Source organism: Rhea pennata, chromosome 31, assembly GCF_028389875.1.
Source record: "Rhea pennata isolate bPtePen1 chromosome 31, bPtePen1.pri, whole genome shotgun sequence".
NCBI lineage: Eukaryota > Metazoa > Chordata > Aves > Rheiformes > Rheidae > Rhea > Rhea pennata.
The window spans coordinates 570,257-585,163 of record NC_084693.1 but is presented as its reverse complement, the minus strand read 5'-3'; the positions used below and the strand labels follow the sequence as shown (position 1 = coordinate 585,163).

The following is a 14,907-nucleotide window of genomic DNA, read 5'->3' as shown; positions in this document are numbered from 1 at the left end:
GCGGGAGGGGGCACTTGGCGGGGCAAACCCGGGGGCGGCAGCAGGGGCAAAAACTGCACGAGCGGAGACTGGGGGCAGACCTGGGGGGCAAGGCACGGGTGTGGGGCAATATTTCACACTGCAGGGGCAAATCGGCGCGGGGGAGGGGGACAGCACGGGGGATGATACTGCCTGGGGGCGACACCGGGGGGAGCAAACTGAGCAACAGGCAATGCTGCGGGGGGAGAGGAGGCGGCTAAGAGTACAGGGGGGCAACGCTGCGGGGGAGGCAGCGCAGGGGGCTGATATTGCACGGGGCTAATGCTGCAAGGGGGCAACGCTGCTGGGGGTGCAACGCTCCAAAGGGGGGGGGATGGTGCTCCGGGGCGGCAGTTTTGCGGGGATGGGGGACATTGCACAGGAGGATCACACTGCACACGCATGCACGCAGCAGGGCAAGGGGCCCCCAGCACCCCCAACCAAGGCCCTGTGCAGCCCCCCACTGAGGAGCCGGCCACGCGCCCCCCCACACACCTCCAGCCCGCTGGCACGATGGAGCCGGGCACCACTATCACTTTGAGTCCTTTATTTGCTTTTTCCATCCAAAATCTCTCCCCACCCGCAGGCACCGAAGAGGAGGGCGGCTGGAGACGTGGGCGCTGCTGGGCCTTGCCAGCGCGCTAAGGGCACTTGTGGGCACAGGGCAGGTGGGGGGGACCGCAGAGCAGGGGGGAAGGCGCCTGCCGGCCCCACGGTCCCACCGGAAATAGCACCATTCCCCCTTCGCAGACGGGGGGACCAAGGCACAGGGAAGGGTCTCACCCTCGGAGTGGCAATTTGGCACTTGCACACAGGATGTAGGGGGCAGGAGGTCCTGCTGGGGAGCTCCCAGTTTCACCCGGTTCTGCTCTCAAAATGGGACACGTGGGGCTTCCCCTTCTCCCACCGCTTCCCGACCAGGGGGCGGCCTCAGATCTTGATGAAGAGGATGGCGGTGACGAGGGCGAAGCCGGCAATGAGCAGGATGACCTTGAGGATGCGGTGCTGGGGGCTGCCCAGCTCATGGGGCAGGATCTCCAGGAAGGTGATGTAGACGAAGGTGCCGGTGGCCAGGCCCTCGAGCACGCTGCGCCAGAGGCGCTGCAGGGCGCCGGCGCCCGCCGTCACCGCCACACCGAGCCCGATGCCCAGCGGCAACATGAGGGCGAAGAGCAGCAGGCAGGCGGCCACGGCGCGGGGGCGCAGCCGGCCCTGCAGCAGCTTCAGTGCCAGGCTGAAGGCCACCACACACTTGTGGATGAGCAGGGCCAGGCAGATCTCCAGCACCTTGGCCTCAGCCTCCTGCAGCCCCACGGCCAGCCCCTCGAACACCGAGTGCAGCGACAGCGAGAAGACCAGCAGGAAGGAGCGCACGGCCGAGTGGGCGTTGAAGTCGACGTGCAGGTGCGGGCGGGCGGGTCCGGGGGGCCCGGGCGGGTGCGCGGGGCCGTCGGGCCAGCGGGGACCCTGGATGGAGCCATCCGGCGCGGCGGCGGCCCCCAGCAGCGCCCGCGTCTCCTCCTCCAGCGAGCCCGCCTGGTCCTTGTAGGCCAGCACGATCTGCTCCATCACCAGCACCAGGAAGAAGCCCATGGCCAGGATGAACTCCTGCAGCGGGAACTGGAGCTGCGCGGCAGAGAGCGGCGCTGAGGCCCGCGGCTCCCCAGCCCCGGGACGGCAAGGGAAACGCAGCCGGCGGCTGCCGGGAAGCCGTGGGCCGCCGGGGGGCAGAGGCGGGGAGGATCTTTCCATGAGTCAGGCTGGTGCCTCCCCGCCGGCCCCGGCGCCGCTGCGGGGGTAGCGGCCCCCCGGGACGGGGGCGCAGCTCGGGGGTCCGACGCCGGGGAAGGGGCCGTCGCCCCCGCAGCGCGTCCCCACGGCGGGAAACCGCGGCTGGGGCCGAGGTGCCGCCGGCCCGCCGGGAAAGGGGGATCCCCGCGGGCGCTCACCGAGACCCGCAGCCCCTCCAGCGCCGCGTTGATGCCCGCCAGGTAGTCCGGGAGCAGGTCGAGCAGGCAGGTGGCCAGGAAGACGCCGCCGGCGAAGCAGCTCACGAGGCTGAGGACCTTCCCGCGCGTCTCTGCCCGGGAGAGGAGCGTGGGGCGGCCGCGGGCGGCACCCGCCGCCTCGGGGCGCCCGCTGCGCCCCGCCGGGGCCCGGGGCCGGGGCGGCCGTACCTGCCGAGGCGCCGGCGCTCGGCGGGCGCCGGAAGAAGCAGAGGGGCCCCAGGCCGCTGGCCAGGGTCAGCAGCAGCAGCGTCGCGAGCGAGCCCAGCTTCACCTCCAGGCCGGTCGGGGGGCGAAGCGCGGCCCGGCCGTCGCCGGGGCTCCAGGCCAGCGGCCCGGGCTGGGCCATGGCGCCGGCACCGCGCGGCTGCGCCTGCGGCACGGCGGCCTCAGGAGGCGCCTGGCCCGGCCCGGCCCGGCCCGGCCCGGCCCCGCCGGCTCCGGCTCCGGCTGCGGCCCGCGGACGTGGCCGCGGCGCCTCTCGGCCGCGGTGACTCACTGCCTCCGGCCCGGCCCGCGGCGGGGGGCGGGGAGGGAGCGGACGGGGCGCGCGGGGACCCCGGGGCAGGGCCCCCCCGGGGGCGGGGACGCCGGGACCCCCCGCCCAGCGGGGGCGGGGCCGGGCGGGGCGGGGGCGGAGCGAGGGGCGGGGCCGGGCGGGGCGGAGCGCGGGGCGGGGCCGATCAGGGCGAAGGGCGGGGCCGGGCGGGGCGGGGCGCGGGGCGGGGGCGGAGCGCGGGGCGGGGCGGGGCCGATCGGGGCGGAGGGCGGGGCGGGGCCAGGCGGGGCGGGGCGGAGCGCGGGGCGGGGGCGGGGTCCCGGTGCCGCCCCTCCCCTTCCCCCCGCTACATTGTAGCCGCGGGCTCCCGGCGTTCTAAGGGGCGGGGCCTGACCCGCGCCCCTTGGCCAATGGCGCCGCGCGGGGCCGGGGCGGGGCGGCTGAGTGACGCTGGGCGCAGCCAATGGGCAGCGAGCGGGTGGGGCAGGGCGAGGCGGCCCGGGGCGCGCCCACGTGGCCGGCGCCGGGCTAATTGCGACGGGTAATTGCCGGGGGCCTGGAGCCGCGCAGGCAGCGCCCCCCTCCCCCCCGTCCGCGGGCGAATTAGCCGTCGGGGAGCCCGGCCTGCGCCCCCCAGCCCCGCTGCCCGGGCGCGGGTCGGGGGGCTCGTTCCTCCGCAGACCCCCCCGGAGCTGCTCCCTGCTCCCCCGAGGCCGGAGCTCGAGGCCTCGGTGCCCGCTGGCGGCTCCCGGGCGGCCCCGGCCCCGCTGCAGCCCCCTCTGCAATCACACCTCGCGGGCCGGCAGCACCCCCGTGTCACGGGAAGGGGGGGGGGCGTTTAAACGCGCTAGCCGGGACCCGCTGCCAGCCCGGGGCCTGGGGCTGCGCCAGGCGCAGGGAGCCCGGCCCTTCGGGGCGGGACTTGGCTGGGTTTGCCCAGGATGCCGGAGATCCTGGAGCGCTGCGCCCGGCGCCGGATCTGACGGGAGCAGCGCCAGGGGCAGGTTCGCTGCGCAGCGCCAGCCCGGGGGGAGCTCGGGGGCTCGGAGGCAGGGAATCACCCGCGGCGGCACCGGGGCTGCAGCCCCCGCCTGCCCTCAGGCCAGGCGATGGAGCCGGGCGCCGCCGAGCTGCTGGAAGCTCTCCTGGCACAGCAGGACGAGCTGCTCCTCGGCACCGCGTTTGGCAGCCCTGAGCCCTCCCTCCCCGGCTCGGCCCACTCGCCCGGTGGCTCAGAGCCGCCCTCCGAGTGCTGGCCCCTCGCCGAAGACAGCGTGAGTATGGGCTGCCAGCCGGGCTCGGGGATCCGGAGCAGAGGGCTGCGAGCAGGGATCAGGGCGGCGGAGAACCCCGGGCGCCCTTGCACGTCCCCCCCGAACGTCTCTCTCCCGCAGGGGCAGGACGAGAGCCAGGCTGAGGAACTGCTGCGGCTGGCGGTGAACCCCGACGACGTGTGCAGCCTAGGCAGCTGCCACGGCACGGGGGACATCTGCCCCGGACCCTCCCAGACCCAAGCCGCCAGCCACCAGGTCCCCTGTGACCCACTGCCCACCCTGTGCAGCACCAGCGTCGCCATCCAGCTCGGTCAGTGGGGAGAACACGCAGCGCCTGCAGGGCTTGGCCATGGGGCCGTGTCCCGCCACCGTGCTGCAGGGCGGCGGGTGCAGCGGCCCCCGGGGCAGACGTAGCCTCTGCACTGCAAGGACATGCAGGACCCCACTGCCTCCCCCTTGCAGGCACCTGGCTGTGCCCCACGTTGCTCCCCGACACCTGCATCATGAGCGAGCTGCCTGCTGCGCCGCTGTCCTTGCCCAGCTCGGGGCCTTCCGCTGCGAGCGACCTGCCAGCACCCAGCGCCCTGGTAGGCGCAGCACTGCACCCCCTCTCCGCTTCCCCGTCCCGGGCTCTCCTCAGCTGTCGAGGGCACGGGAAGGGGCTCCCAAGCCCTCCAGTTCAGCCCGGCATGTCGCCGCCTCTCCCCACAGCTGCAGCTCCCAGGCCTGCTCCTGACGGAGGAGGAAAAGCGGCTGCTGTCGCAGGAGGGGGTGACGCTGCCCAGCTGCCTGCCCCTCACCAAGGTGTGTGGCCGTGGCGGGCAGGGGCAGCTGGTGTGGCACCGCGCCGCGCTCACCCCTCTGCCCTGCCAGGCTGAGGAGCGGATCCTGAAGAAGGTGAGGAGGAAGATCCGGAACAAGCAGTCGGCCCAGGACAGCCGGCGGAGGAAGAAGGAGTACCTGGACAGGCTGGAGAGCAGGTGGGTGCCAGCAGCACCCTGCAATGCCGTGCAAGTGAGGCTCAGCGAGGGCCCTCACTCATCCCTCCCTCTGCCTGGGCAGGGCAGCCACGTGCTCAGCTCAGAACCAGGAGCTGCAGGAAAAGGTGCTGGAGCTTGAGAAATGCAACGGGTGAGCACATCTGGGGGGCCACGGCCGACCCCGCAGCATCAGCAGAGCCCCAGGCCAGCCCCAGCTCGTGCCAGGCACGTGGGGCACTGGGCTGGGCGCTCACCGACCACCATCACCCTGCAGGTCGCTGCTGAGCCAGCTGCAGGCGCTGCAAGCGCTCATCAAACCAACGTCCACCAAGGCTGCCCAGACCAGCACCTGCATCCTGGTACCGCCGCGTGCCGGGGCGCACGCCCACTCCGAGCACACGCGTGCTCCCCAGCACATGGCACTCGCCCTGCGGCCACGGCCGCTGCACCCAGCTGTGCACACGTGCACCCAGCTGCTCTGTCTGGCACGGGAACCCTCCACACTGCGTAACTCCCTCTCATCCCCTGCAGATCCTGATCTTCTCCCTGGGACTCATCATCTTCCCCAGCTACAGCCCCTTCCGCCGCAGCCCCGGAGGCAGCCAGGACAGCCACGAGCCCATGGGAGGTAACGAGGCAGGAGAGCTCAGGGAGCCTGGGAGCTGCAGGGCCCAGAACTGAGCCCTGGCAGAAAGGGGACTGGGCAGCGACCGTCCCACCCCGGCGTGGAGCAACAAGCCCTGCCAGCCCCAGCGCTCCCTCATCCCCACAGTGATTTCCAGGAACATCCTGACCTGGGAGGAGCTGCTGGAGCCGGCTGAGGGCCCCGCCACCGGAGCGGCCCCGCTCCCGGAGCGGGGGCAGCCACGGAGGGAAGAGCCGGGACCCACAGCTGCAGCGGAGAACGGTGCCGAAGGGAGACCCAGGGACCGGAGATCCGCCCCTCGTGGGGAGCTGAGCACCAACTCCTCTGGCCAGGCGGGCCCAGACGCAGGGACTCAGCCTTGGCTGCAGCCAGCAGCTCCAGTCGGACCAGCCGCAGGGAGGGCGGCTGGCACGGACAGGGAGGTGGCAAAACGGGTGCACGGGGAGGAGATGTGAGAGAGTAGTGAGCAGCCCACAGCCCCGGGTGCCACCCTCCTGGGGATGCAGCACCTGCTCCAGGCACATCCCCACGCCACAGCACAGAGCCCAGCTGTGCATGGGGACGGCTCTGCACTGTGTAAGAAAGCTCTGAGCTTGCCGGGCATTTTCCAGCTAATAAACAGCTCATTTCTACCTGAACTTGTCTTTGGAGGGGAAGAAATGCAGTAAGAAAAGGGCAACAGGGCTGAGCCACCTCTGCCACAGGTAGCTCTAAGCCACCCAGACAGGTCTCCCTGCACCCCTAGCCTTGGGGCAGGGACCCCCCGCTCTCACCAGGGGGCTCAGAAATGGATCCAGGCTGGGCAGTTAGTCCGGGGGAGTAGCTAGGCTCATCCCTTAGGCAAGGGCCACACAGTTGCAGGCACCAGGATGCACCCCCCCCCACATACACCACGCTGTTTCCCCCCAGCTGCGGCTCCCCCACGAAGCTCTGGGCTGCTCCAGGCACCCTGCTGCACCGGCAGGGTGAGGGAAGCGCTGGACAGACACCAGCACGTCAAAGCGCTGCTCCAGCAACAACAATCAGGATTTATTTCATGGCATCAGCTCGTGGAAAACAGATGCTGCATTGGCCTGGACCACCATGAGCATGGTACAGCAGGACTCCCCATGTGCAGAATGACAGGAGAGGCCACAGGGCAGGTCCCCACGGGCCCCATACCAGCACAGTGTGTGCAAAAGACTCCTCAGCTGCTTTCACAGGACTCCCCAGTCATGTCTCGAGGCAGCAGCAGAGCACAGGGCAGCTCCCAGCAGAGCTCCGTGTTCACAGATTGAAAGCAGGCAGGCTGCCAGGGCAGGGCCCCAGACAAGTGTTTCCTCTCCCATCTCTTTTGGGAGCAACACAGGAGCAGAGTCTTCGCAGTCCAGGTGCTCCCGGCCCTGCCCCAGGCACACAGGGCCCTGCTCCAGGGCAGGCAGGCAGTGCTAAATGGACTCAATCTGCTTGCGGACCTTCTCAAGGGCTTTTCTGTCCAGCACTCGCTGGCGACACACAACCAGCACAGCAAAGACCGCAGCCACACACATCATCGTGCCCACAAACTTCCAGAAAACACGTGCTTCCATCACCGCCGAGCGGCAGCTGCGCCAAGGGAGAGACAGAGTTACAAGTCTGTCGGCAACAGCCCCAGACTCAGCCCTGCTCCCCAGAGCTCAGCACCCAGGGCCTGTCAGTAGGACAGCACCCCACAGAAACCCGCGATACTCTGTCTGGGGGACCTGCCACCTGCCCAGTTCCACCACAGGGGCTTTCCTCACCTCTTGAACTCATCCCTCCTGGAGGTAGCGCAGCTGATCTTCTCGATGAAGCCTGTTGGGCTGCACTCCGCTATCGTCTTCTGCAACCAGAACCACCCAGGTGAGAGGCTGCGCTGGAGCAGGCTGTGCCAATCTCCCCGAGCTGCCCTGACACCAGGCGTGCGCAGGGGGGACCTGGCATCGCAGGGAGGGGATGACCACGGCCTACTGGGCCCCACCGCCTGCACTCACCACCTGGAAGCTGGTGCACTGGGTGCACTCCTGCGCCACCACGAAGTCCTCCACCTGCCAGCACGCCGTGGCCGCCACAGGGCTCGCTGCGGGAGAGAGGCCGGGCAGGGTGACCGTGGGCCCAGCACCAAAACCGCCCCCCAGACCTGCCCCGGGGCCGGGACACCCCTCGGGCCTCCTCCCTTCCTAAGGCCAGGACCCCCCCGACCTCCTCCACTCCCGGTGCCAGGGCCCCCGGGACCGCCCCGGCCTCGCACCCACCCGAGCGCCGCTCGTCACTCGCCACCATCGCCGCCGCCAGCCTGTGGAGAGAGGAGAGACGCCGTGAGGGGCCGGGCCGGGCCGGGCCGGGCCGGGCCGGGCCGGGCCCGGCGGTCCTCGCCCGCCCGCCCGCCCGCTCACCGCAGGCCGCAGGCCAGGGCACCCAGAGCGGCGTAGAGAACGCAGCCGCGCGGCCGGGCCGGGCCGCGGGACCCCATCGGCGCGGCGGAGCTACCGGGCCGCGCCCGCCGCCTCCCGCGGCGCCGCCATCTTGAGGCGCAGGGACTTGTGGGAGAAGCGGGGAGCGACGGGAAGGGCGGAGCCAGCGGGGCGGAGCTTCCGCACAAGGGGTGGGGCTTGCGTGGAGGAGGAGGGGCTTGCGCGCGGGGGCGGAGCCCCGGGCGGGGCTGGGGCTTGTGGGCGGGGACTGCGCGGTAGGGGCGGGGCTTCCCCGCCCGGCGCCCCGCTCCTCGCTGGCCCCATCCTGTTCCCGGCCCGGCACGGCCCCATCGCTGTCCCTGCCCCTTCTCCATCCCCTCCTGCCCCCATCCCTGGCCCCACTCCGGCCCTGCAGGCCCGGTCAGGGGCTTCGTACCCTCCACCCTCCCCTTAACATCGTCCCCGCACCCTCGACCCCTCCCCAGCCCTGTCCCCTCCCTGCAGCCCCCGGCCCCACTGCGCTGCCCCATAGAGACACCAGACACGGGGCAAGGCACAAGCTGGGCTTTATAGCACCGAGATGCGGTGGCCGCGCAGCGCCCAGCCCTGCTCCCGGCACCGAGCACCACTGCCACCCCGGGCTGGCTGGCTCGGGACATTCTGCGCCCTGGCAGGCGCGGTGAGGTCCCCCGGCCTGGTGCAGCCCCAGTGCCCGGCCTCTGCTCCGGGGAGAGGTGCCCGCGCTGTCCTGCAGCAGGCGGAGGCTGGTGGAGAGGAGGGGAGGCCGGGACCGTTGCACCATGCTCCGCAGTGTGCCTTCTCTTACACCACGGAGCATTTACTGCTGCCCTTCTTCTGGGAGCCCAAGTCCAGGGAGGGCTTGTTGCTTTGACCCTGAGAAAATGAGACGAAGAGGTTAGTGGTGGCTGGGGAGGGGACATGGGGACCCCCTGCCACCCAGAGCCCACTCCCGCAGCTCAGTCCTGGCTCTCCCGCCACCTGCACTCACCGCTTTCCGGGAGGTTTTCAGCAGGATGTCCCGCGCCAGGGTGTTGAAGGCCTGGGGAGAGGAGGCAGCTCAACACCGGCACCCAGGGCGCTGGTAGCCCCCGCGGGGACCAGCCCCAGTGCAGGGGGATGCCCTGGGGACCAGGGTCTGCAATGCACCCTCATGGCGGTGACACAGCCCCGGGAGCCCCCCGGCCCCGGCACAGCCCAACCCGGTGCCTCGGGCCTCCTTTGGCAGCCCGCTGTCCTCACCTCTTCCACATTCATGCTGGACTTGGCACTGGTCTCGAAGAAGCGGATCCCATACTCCTTCGCCAGCTGGAGGACAAGAGAGACTCTGCAACAGGGGCGCCAGGGCCCCTGTGCTCCCTCCCCACACCAGTCTGCCCTGGCCCCGCACCAAGGACAGGAAGAGCCAGAGCTGGGCCCCTCTGCTGCCTACCTTCTCAGCATCCTCCCGCTGCACCTTTCGCTTGCTCTCCATGTCACACTTGTTGCCGATGAGGAGACGCTCAACCCCGGCTGATGCGTTCTGGAGGCCGGAGAGGACAGGAGATGGGTCAGCTTTCCCCACTGTCCCCCTCCATACCCCAGTCCCAACCCCTCCGACCGCCCACCCACCTCCTTGATGCTCTTCATCCAGTTCTGGATGTTCTCGAAGGACTTTTTGTCCGTGATGTCGTACACAAGGATGATGCCCTGCAAGGACCGGGACGGTCAGTGGGGCAGGCAGGTGCCACCTCCTCCTGCCCATGTGGGGGTCTCCTCCCCTCCTCCGCCTCCTCTGTGGCCCCGGCAGCCCTCGCCCGAACCCTGCCGCCCCTCCCCGCCACGTGGCGAGGGCCTACCATGGCTCCGCGGTAGTAGGCTGTTGTGATGGTTTTGAACCTCTCCTGCCCTGCTGTGTCCCTGCAAGAGAGCAGAGGAGGGAGGTGAGGGCTGCCGGAGCCAGCACAGCAGACACAGGACGGGGAGCTCCTGCCTGCACTCACCAGACCTGCAGTTTGATCTTCTTCCCTTCAATTTCCACTGTCCGGATTTTGAAGTCGATCCCTGGGAGGGGAGAAGAGAGACGGGCTGGTGTGCAGGGCCTGCACAGGCATGGGAGCGCGCCAGGGCAGGGTGTCAGGAGCAGGGACAGCAGCAACGGGGGCTGTGGGAGGGGGATGCCAGGGCCAGGCAAGGAGCCACCGGTCACAAATGGCTCCACTCCCAGCAACAACCAGGCACCCCAGGAGAGGGAGGGGGGCAAAGTCCAGTCCTGTTCCCGGCCCTTGTCTCTGCACAGGCTGCCGGGAGTGGGAGCACGGTCCCTGGTGTCCCTGGGAACCCATGCAGGCTGGCAGGGAGGGATGCTGCATTCCTGCAGGATGGCATCACCCCTCGCAACTGCCTGGGATGCTGCTCGTGGGGGGCGGGATAGATGGATAGGGCTGCCACAGCCCTGCCCCCTCCCTGAAACCTGCCCCTCCAAGGCACTCTGGGCACTTCCCCAGCTGGCCCCAGCCACCAAACAACACCATGGGACAGTGGCTGGAGCTCTCTGAAGCACAGGGCTGCATCATGTCCCCCACCCCAAGCAGGGCCCCCAGCCCAAAAGTCCCTCAGGCAGGGAGCAACCAGCACTCAGGGCTGGCAGATGCTGCCCCCCAGCCAGGCTTCCCCCTGTGCTCCCAAATTCCTGCCCCGCTTCCCCAGCTTGGCCCTGCCTGGCATCCCACTGGCCCCGTTTCAGAGCGCACATTTGTTACGGTCCTGCGAGTGTGAGGCTGGGAATGGCGGCGAGGAGGAGGAGGATGGGGGCAGCTTCCTGGTGGAATTCCCCGCTGGAGCGCGGATCCCAGCCCAGCTCCCAGCTGGCAGCCAGTGCACGGGCTGCTCACACGCAGGGCCGCCGGCTGCCGGCTGGGTTTATAGCGCTCTGCAAACATGGTGGGGCAGGGGCAGTCGCTCCAGGCGCAGGAAATGGTTTTAGCAGCTCAGAAATTCCGGGGCGGGAGGAGGAGGAGGGGGCGGCCGGACCCAGGCTGATCCCTGCCCACCACACCAGGCTCCCCAGCCCTTCCCTGGCCAGGGATAGCTCCAGGGTAGTAAGGAGCTGGCTGCAAGCCCCGGCTGGGACCCACCACGCAGTAATTGCTCTTCCCTGAAGCGGTGGGAACTTTCAGCACACTTCATGTAGCGAAACTGAGGCACACTGTGCAGGAATCTGCACGTCCTGCTCCGTGACATCAGCCTGCACCCCTGGGAACAGCCCCGGCCCCAGGTTCACCAGCTACAGGACCCAGAAGGCACAAGAGCCTCAAGGCAGAGGCGTGCCCCATCGCCAGCAAACCAGGCGGCTCCTGTGTCCCATGTCCGCCAGGAACCCCATCCCCAGCTGTGCCAGGAGTCGGCAGGAGCCAGGCAGTGACCCATGGATGCAGAGGAGCGGGGACCGTTGCAACGCCCCGTTGGCGGCGGGTGCCCGTGGCCTCGCTCTGCCCAGACACCCGCAGGCAGATCCCTCCCGCTGGGCACCCTTGGGCCAAGAGGCTCCAACCCGGCCATCCCAGCCCTGGGGCGCTCCACGAGGAAAACTGCGATTGCAAAACTGATGGGATTTTTTTTCCTGCTTGTGCAAGGAAAGCAGGAAAAAGCAAACCCTTAACCGCTGCGTGGGCTCCAGCTGCTGTGCAGGGGGCCAGGAAAGGGGTCTTGGGCAGGGCACGTGGGTGGGGGGCAAAGCCGCAGGTGCTGGGGAGGGTGGGAAGCAGAGCGCGGGGCAGAGGGGGAGCCAGAAGGGGGCAGGGGGCCTTGAAGAGGGGTCTGGGAGCCCCAAAGGGGTGCCCTGGCATGGGGGGGAGGGTCTGGGAACCCCAGGAGAGTCCAGAAACCCCGGGAGAGGTCCCCGCACTGGGGGGGTTCTGGAGCCCAGGGGGTGTCCGGGAGCCCCAGTGGGGATGTCCAGGAGCCCTGGGGGGGAGGCTGCGATGGGGGGTGTGTGGGAGCCCCGGGGGGGGTGTCCAGGAGCCCCGGGGCAGGGGTCCCCGCGATGGGGGGTGGTGTCCAGGAGCCCCGGGGGGGGTCTCCGCGATGGGGGGTGGTGTCCAGGAGCCCCGGGGGGGGTCTCCGCGATGGGGGGTGGTGTCCAGGAGCCCCGGGGGGGGTCTCCGCGATGGGGGGGGTGTCCAGGAGCCCCGGGGGGTGTCCAGGAGCCCCGGGGCGGGGGTCCCCGCGATGGGGGGGGTGTGGGAGCCCCGGGGGGGTGTCCAGGAGCCCCGGGGCGGGGGTCCCCGCGATGGGGGGGGTGTCCAGGAGCCCCGGGGGGTGTCCAGGAGCCCCGGGGCGGGGGTCCCCGCGATGGGGGGGGTGTGGGAGCCCCGGGGGGGGTGTCCAGGAGCCCCGGGGCGGGGGTCCCCGCGATGGGGGGGGTGTGGGAGCCCCGGGGGGGGGTGTCCAGGAGCCCCGGGGCGGGGGTCCCCGCGATGGGGGGGGTGTCCAGGAGCCCCGGGGGGGGTCTCCGCGATGGTGGGGTGTGGGAGCCCCGGGGGGGTGTCCGGGAGCCCCGGGGGCCGCACGCACCGATGGTGGAGATGTAGGTGCTGGTGAAGTTGTCCTCGGCGAAGCGGATGATGAGGCAGGTCTTGCCCACGCCGCTGTCGCCGATCAGCAGCAGCTTGAAGAGGTGGTCGTAGGCCTTGGCCATGGCCCCCGCCCGCCGGGCCGCTCTGCCCCGCGGCCGCGACGGCGGCCCCGGCCCGGCCCCGGCCCCGGCCCGCCCCCGGGCGGGGACTCGGCGGAGCCCGGCCGCGGCCGCGCCGCCCCCCCGGCCCTGCAGCTGCCCCCGCGGCCGCCGCGCCTCACAGCCACCATCGTCGCGGGCGTGACATCACCGCCCCGGCGATGACGCCACCGCGAGGCAACCCTGCCTGCTGACGTCACACACCCTCAGGCGGGCACGCGGGGACCCTCCCAAAATGGCGGCGAGGCCGCTCCCTCCGGCGGCGTTGCCGACCTCCCTAACATGGCCACGCCGCTGCGCGCGCCCCGCCCACCCCCGCGGGCCGGGCGCCCTTCCCGCCATGGCGCCGCCGCGGGCCCGCGCCTCACTTCCGCCCGTGCGGGGAACCCCGGAGCGGATATAGCGGCCGCCGTTTCCGGCCCGGCCCCTTTTCCGTCGCGGCTGCCCGCACGCGAACATGCCTGTGAGTGCGGCACCGGCACCAGCCCGCCCGCGGCCCGGCGCGCCGGCCTCCGGCACCGCGGCGGCGGCCCGCGGCCAGGCGCGGCGGCGGGCGGGGGCGCGCGGGCCGTGTCGGCGCCCCGGCGGGGACCGGTCCGCGGCGCGGGGTGGGCCCTGTCCGCCGCCATCTCCTCTGCGGCGGGCGGGCGATGGCGGGGGCCCAAGATGGCGGCGGCGGCGGGGCGGGGGCGCGGGGACCGGTGCTGGGGCCGGGCGGGCGCTGACCGGAGCTGTCCCCGCAGTTGGCCAAGGACCTGCTGCATCCCTCCCCCGAGGAGGAGAAGAGGAAGCACAAGAAGAAGCGCCTGGTGCAGAGCCCCAACTCCTACTTCATGGACGTGAAGTGCCCAGGTAGGGGCGGCGCAGCCCGCTCGCCGCCGGGGCCCCCTGCGCCGAGGGGCTCCCTGCGCCGAGGGGCCCCGCTCGGCCTCCCTGCCCGTCGGGTGGGTGCGCGCTCTCCGCGTTACCCCTCCCCAGGCGGTCTGTACAGTCACCACACGCCACGCGTGCTTCTCCCCTCCCTCGGCACAAGTGGACTTTGCCCACTGGTGCGACGTGTACGTGAAGGTGTCACCAGCTTTTTATTGCCCTAAGGGCAAAGATGCCCTCGGCCGCCTCCCCAGCGCTTGCCTCAAAGCTATTCCTCTCCCCTCAGGTTGCTATAAGATCACCACTGTATTCAGCCATGCTCAAACTGTCGTTCTGTGTGTGGGCTGCTCCACTGTGTTGTGCCAGCCCACTGGAGGAAAGGCAAGGCTTACAGAAGGTGGGTAGCAATGGAAAAAGGCAGCTTACAGTTATTTTGGTAGTGCCTTTTATCTGTACTCTTAGTCTTATACACTGATGTAAGCATCACAGTCTATGATACTTTAAGCATGGGTAGCTCTTGGATCAATCCTGGATTGCCAGTGAACTGCAGTATCATGAAGAAGCTTCCTGTGAGAGCTGGAGGCCAGGTAATTTGCTCAAAATAGACATTTTTAACCTCCTCCAAAATTCACGTGTGGTCAGCTATCCTGGAGCTATTGGAATGCTATTGCTAAATACACTATGATAAGTCGTTTGCAATAGGTCTCTGTTGAGATTGTTGTAGCCTGGATGAACCCGATAAAGATTTTGGAGATGGACTATCTCTAGGCTTTCTGGGGAGGAGGAGAATGCCATTCAATTGCTGGAAAATGCTATTGCTTTCTCTGCTCATCTTGTGTGGGTCTTGCACTTAGCCTTGTAGTATCAGGATGCTTTGCAAAAAGTAATGACAGAAGCTGATATATCTAGGCTCATGAGTCAGGGATGTTCCTGTTCAGAAGGGCCTATAAAGAGGCATTATATGTTGCATAATTAACACTGTAATAGTAAAATGTTTTTGAAAGACATTGAAATGCTGACTGAGTTGCTTACTGCTCTGCCTTTTTCTTTACCTAGGATGCTCCTTCAGACGAAAGCAGCATTAAACTAAAGGAATTTGAGATGGCTGGGACTACTTGCACAGATGGCTGCACAGATGAAGAACATGGGATCTGATTCAGGTGTGACCTGAATGCTTTAGCCACATGTCCTTGGAATGAAATGAGGAATGTGACTATCATACTGTCCCTGTAGCCCCACCCATCTCACTGTTAATAAATTTTGGATAAAATACAAGCAGAATAGTTTGCTTTTGATGTACTTGCCCTCTGATTCTTTCTGGCCTGTGGAAAAAAAAGCTGTTTTTGTCAGTACTCTGAAACCAAATTTGCAGCTACTTGCAGTTCTGAAATGTGCTGTACTGGGTCAGCTGCAGAAGTGAGCGTGTGTGCTGTGAGCCTACCATTAATCCTTAACAACTAAACTGTTCTGA

At 68.8% G+C, this 14,907-nt stretch overlaps 5 protein-coding genes across 8 annotated transcripts; 2 read left to right on the top strand and 3 right to left on the bottom strand.

The window, feature by feature from the left end:
- Positions 1–550: 550 nt before the first annotated feature.
- SLC39A1 (solute carrier family 39 member 1) lies at positions 551–2,392 on the bottom strand. Its single transcript, XM_062597818.1, has 3 exons — positions 2,196–2,392; positions 1,968–2,098; positions 551–1,644 (listed from the first exon to the last, which is right to left on the bottom strand). The coding sequence occupies exons 1-3, from the start codon at positions 2,371–2,373 to the stop codon at positions 949–951; spliced, it is 1,005 nt and encodes a 334-aa protein (XP_062453802.1). The 5' UTR covers positions 2,374–2,392; the 3' UTR covers positions 551–948.
- Positions 2,393–2,988: 596 nt separating this feature from the next.
- CREB3L4 (cAMP responsive element binding protein 3 like 4) lies at positions 2,989–6,061 on the top strand. Of its 2 annotated transcripts, none has more exons than XM_062597975.1 (9): positions 2,989–3,797; positions 3,918–4,107; positions 4,260–4,384; positions 4,509–4,601; positions 4,671–4,777; positions 4,860–4,928; positions 5,052–5,136; positions 5,309–5,405; positions 5,550–6,061. In XM_062597975.1, the coding sequence occupies exons 1-9, from the start codon at positions 3,633–3,635 to the stop codon at positions 5,876–5,878; spliced, it is 1,260 nt and encodes a 419-aa protein (XP_062453959.1). In that variant the 5' UTR covers positions 2,989–3,632; the 3' UTR covers positions 5,879–6,061. The 2 variants fall into 2 exon arrangements, with proteins under 2 accessions (XP_062453959.1, XP_062453960.1); XM_062597976.1 differs by having other exon boundaries at positions 5,560–5,652.
- A 370-nt stretch (positions 6,062–6,431) lies between these two features.
- On the bottom strand, positions 6,432–8,169 carry JTB (jumping translocation breakpoint). The gene is made up of 5 exons (XM_062597961.1): positions 7,817–8,169; positions 7,676–7,716; positions 7,415–7,500; positions 7,184–7,263; positions 6,432–7,007 (listed from the first exon to the last, which is right to left on the bottom strand). Exons 1-5 carry the CDS (start codon positions 7,891–7,893, stop codon positions 6,851–6,853), a joined length of 441 nt encoding a protein of 146 aa, XP_062453945.1. The 5' UTR covers positions 7,894–8,169; the 3' UTR covers positions 6,432–6,850.
- Positions 8,170–8,383: 214 nt separating this feature from the next.
- On the bottom strand, positions 8,384–12,587 carry RAB13 (RAB13, member RAS oncogene family). Of its 2 annotated transcripts, XM_062597663.1 has the most exons (8): positions 12,407–12,587; positions 9,835–9,895; positions 9,691–9,751; positions 9,464–9,541; positions 9,285–9,374; positions 9,095–9,160; positions 8,844–8,894; positions 8,384–8,728 (listed from the first exon to the last, which is right to left on the bottom strand). In XM_062597663.1, the coding sequence occupies exons 1-8, from the start codon at positions 12,528–12,530 to the stop codon at positions 8,657–8,659; spliced, it is 603 nt and encodes a 200-aa protein (XP_062453647.1). In that variant the 5' UTR covers positions 12,531–12,587; the 3' UTR covers positions 8,384–8,656. The 2 variants fall into 2 exon arrangements, with proteins under 2 accessions (XP_062453647.1, XP_062453648.1); XM_062597664.1 differs by lacking the exon at positions 9,464–9,541.
- Positions 12,588–12,921: 334 nt separating this feature from the next.
- RPS27 (ribosomal protein S27) lies at positions 12,922–14,711 on the top strand. Of its 2 annotated transcripts, XM_062597876.1 has the most exons (5): positions 12,922–13,029; positions 13,310–13,418; positions 13,723–13,833; positions 13,942–14,023; positions 14,493–14,711. In XM_062597876.1, the coding sequence occupies exons 1-4, from the start codon at positions 13,024–13,026 to the stop codon at positions 13,977–13,979; spliced, it is 264 nt and encodes an 87-aa protein (XP_062453860.1). In that variant the 5' UTR covers positions 12,922–13,023; the 3' UTR covers positions 13,980–14,023; positions 14,493–14,711. The 2 variants fall into 2 exon arrangements, with proteins under 2 accessions (XP_062453860.1, XP_062453861.1); XM_062597877.1 differs by lacking the exon at positions 13,942–14,023 and having other exon boundaries at positions 12,923–13,029.
- The last annotated feature ends 196 nt before the right edge of the window (positions 14,712–14,907 follow it).

Bases quoted from the DNA above. Each gene is read 5' to 3' on its own strand.
- CREB3L4 (XM_062597975.1), top strand. From the start codon at position 3,633: ATGGAGCCGGGCGCCGCCGAGCTGCTGGAAGCTCTCCTGGCACAGCAG. The intron at 4,929-5,051 runs GTGAGCACATCT...ATCACCCTGCAG, and splicing joins GAGCTTGAGAAATGCAACGG to GTCGCTGCTGAGCCAGCTGC. The intron at 5,137-5,308 runs GTACCGCCGCGT...CATCCCCTGCAG, and splicing joins AGACCAGCACCTGCATCCTG to ATCCTGATCTTCTCCCTGGG.
- RAB13 (XM_062597663.1), bottom strand. From the start codon at position 12,530: ATGGCCAAGGCCTACGACCACCTCTTCAAGCTGCTGCTGATCGGCGAC. The intron at 9,542-9,690 runs GTAGGCCCTCGC...CGGTCCTTGCAG, and splicing joins CCTACTACCGCGGAGCCATG to GGCATCATCCTTGTGTACGA. The intron at 9,161-9,284 runs GTAGGCAGCAGA...CTTGTCCTCCAG, and splicing joins AGCGGGAGGATGCTGAGAAG to CTGGCGAAGGAGTATGGGAT.
- SLC39A1 (XM_062597818.1), bottom strand. From the start codon at position 2,373: ATGGCCCAGCCCGGGCCGCTGGCCTGGAGCCCCGGCGACGGCCGGGCC. The intron at 2,099-2,195 runs GTACGGCCGCCC...TCTCCCGGGCAG, and splicing joins GAGCGCCGGCGCCTCGGCAG to AGACGCGCGGGAAGGTCCTC. The intron at 1,645-1,967 runs GTGAGCGCCCGC...TCTGCCGCGCAG, and splicing joins TGGAGGGGCTGCGGGTCTCG to CTCCAGTTCCCGCTGCAGGA.
- JTB (XM_062597961.1), bottom strand. From the start codon at position 7,893: ATGGGGTCCCGCGGCCCGGCCCGGCCGCGCGGCTGCGTTCTCTACGCC. The intron at 7,501-7,675 runs GTGGGTGCGAGG...TCTCTCCCGCAG, and splicing joins GAGTGACGAGCGGCGCTCGG to CGAGCCCTGTGGCGGCCACG. The intron at 7,264-7,414 runs GTGAGTGCAGGC...TTCTGGTTGCAG, and splicing joins AGTGCACCAGCTTCCAGGTG to AAGACGATAGCGGAGTGCAG.
- RPS27 (XM_062597876.1), top strand. The intron at 13,419-13,722 runs GTAGGGGCGGCG...CTCTCCCCTCAG, and splicing joins CATGGACGTGAAGTGCCCAG to GTTGCTATAAGATCACCACT. The intron at 13,834-13,941 runs GTGGGTAGCAAT...TGATACTTTAAG, and splicing joins AAAGGCAAGGCTTACAGAAG to CATGGGTAGCTCTTGGATCA.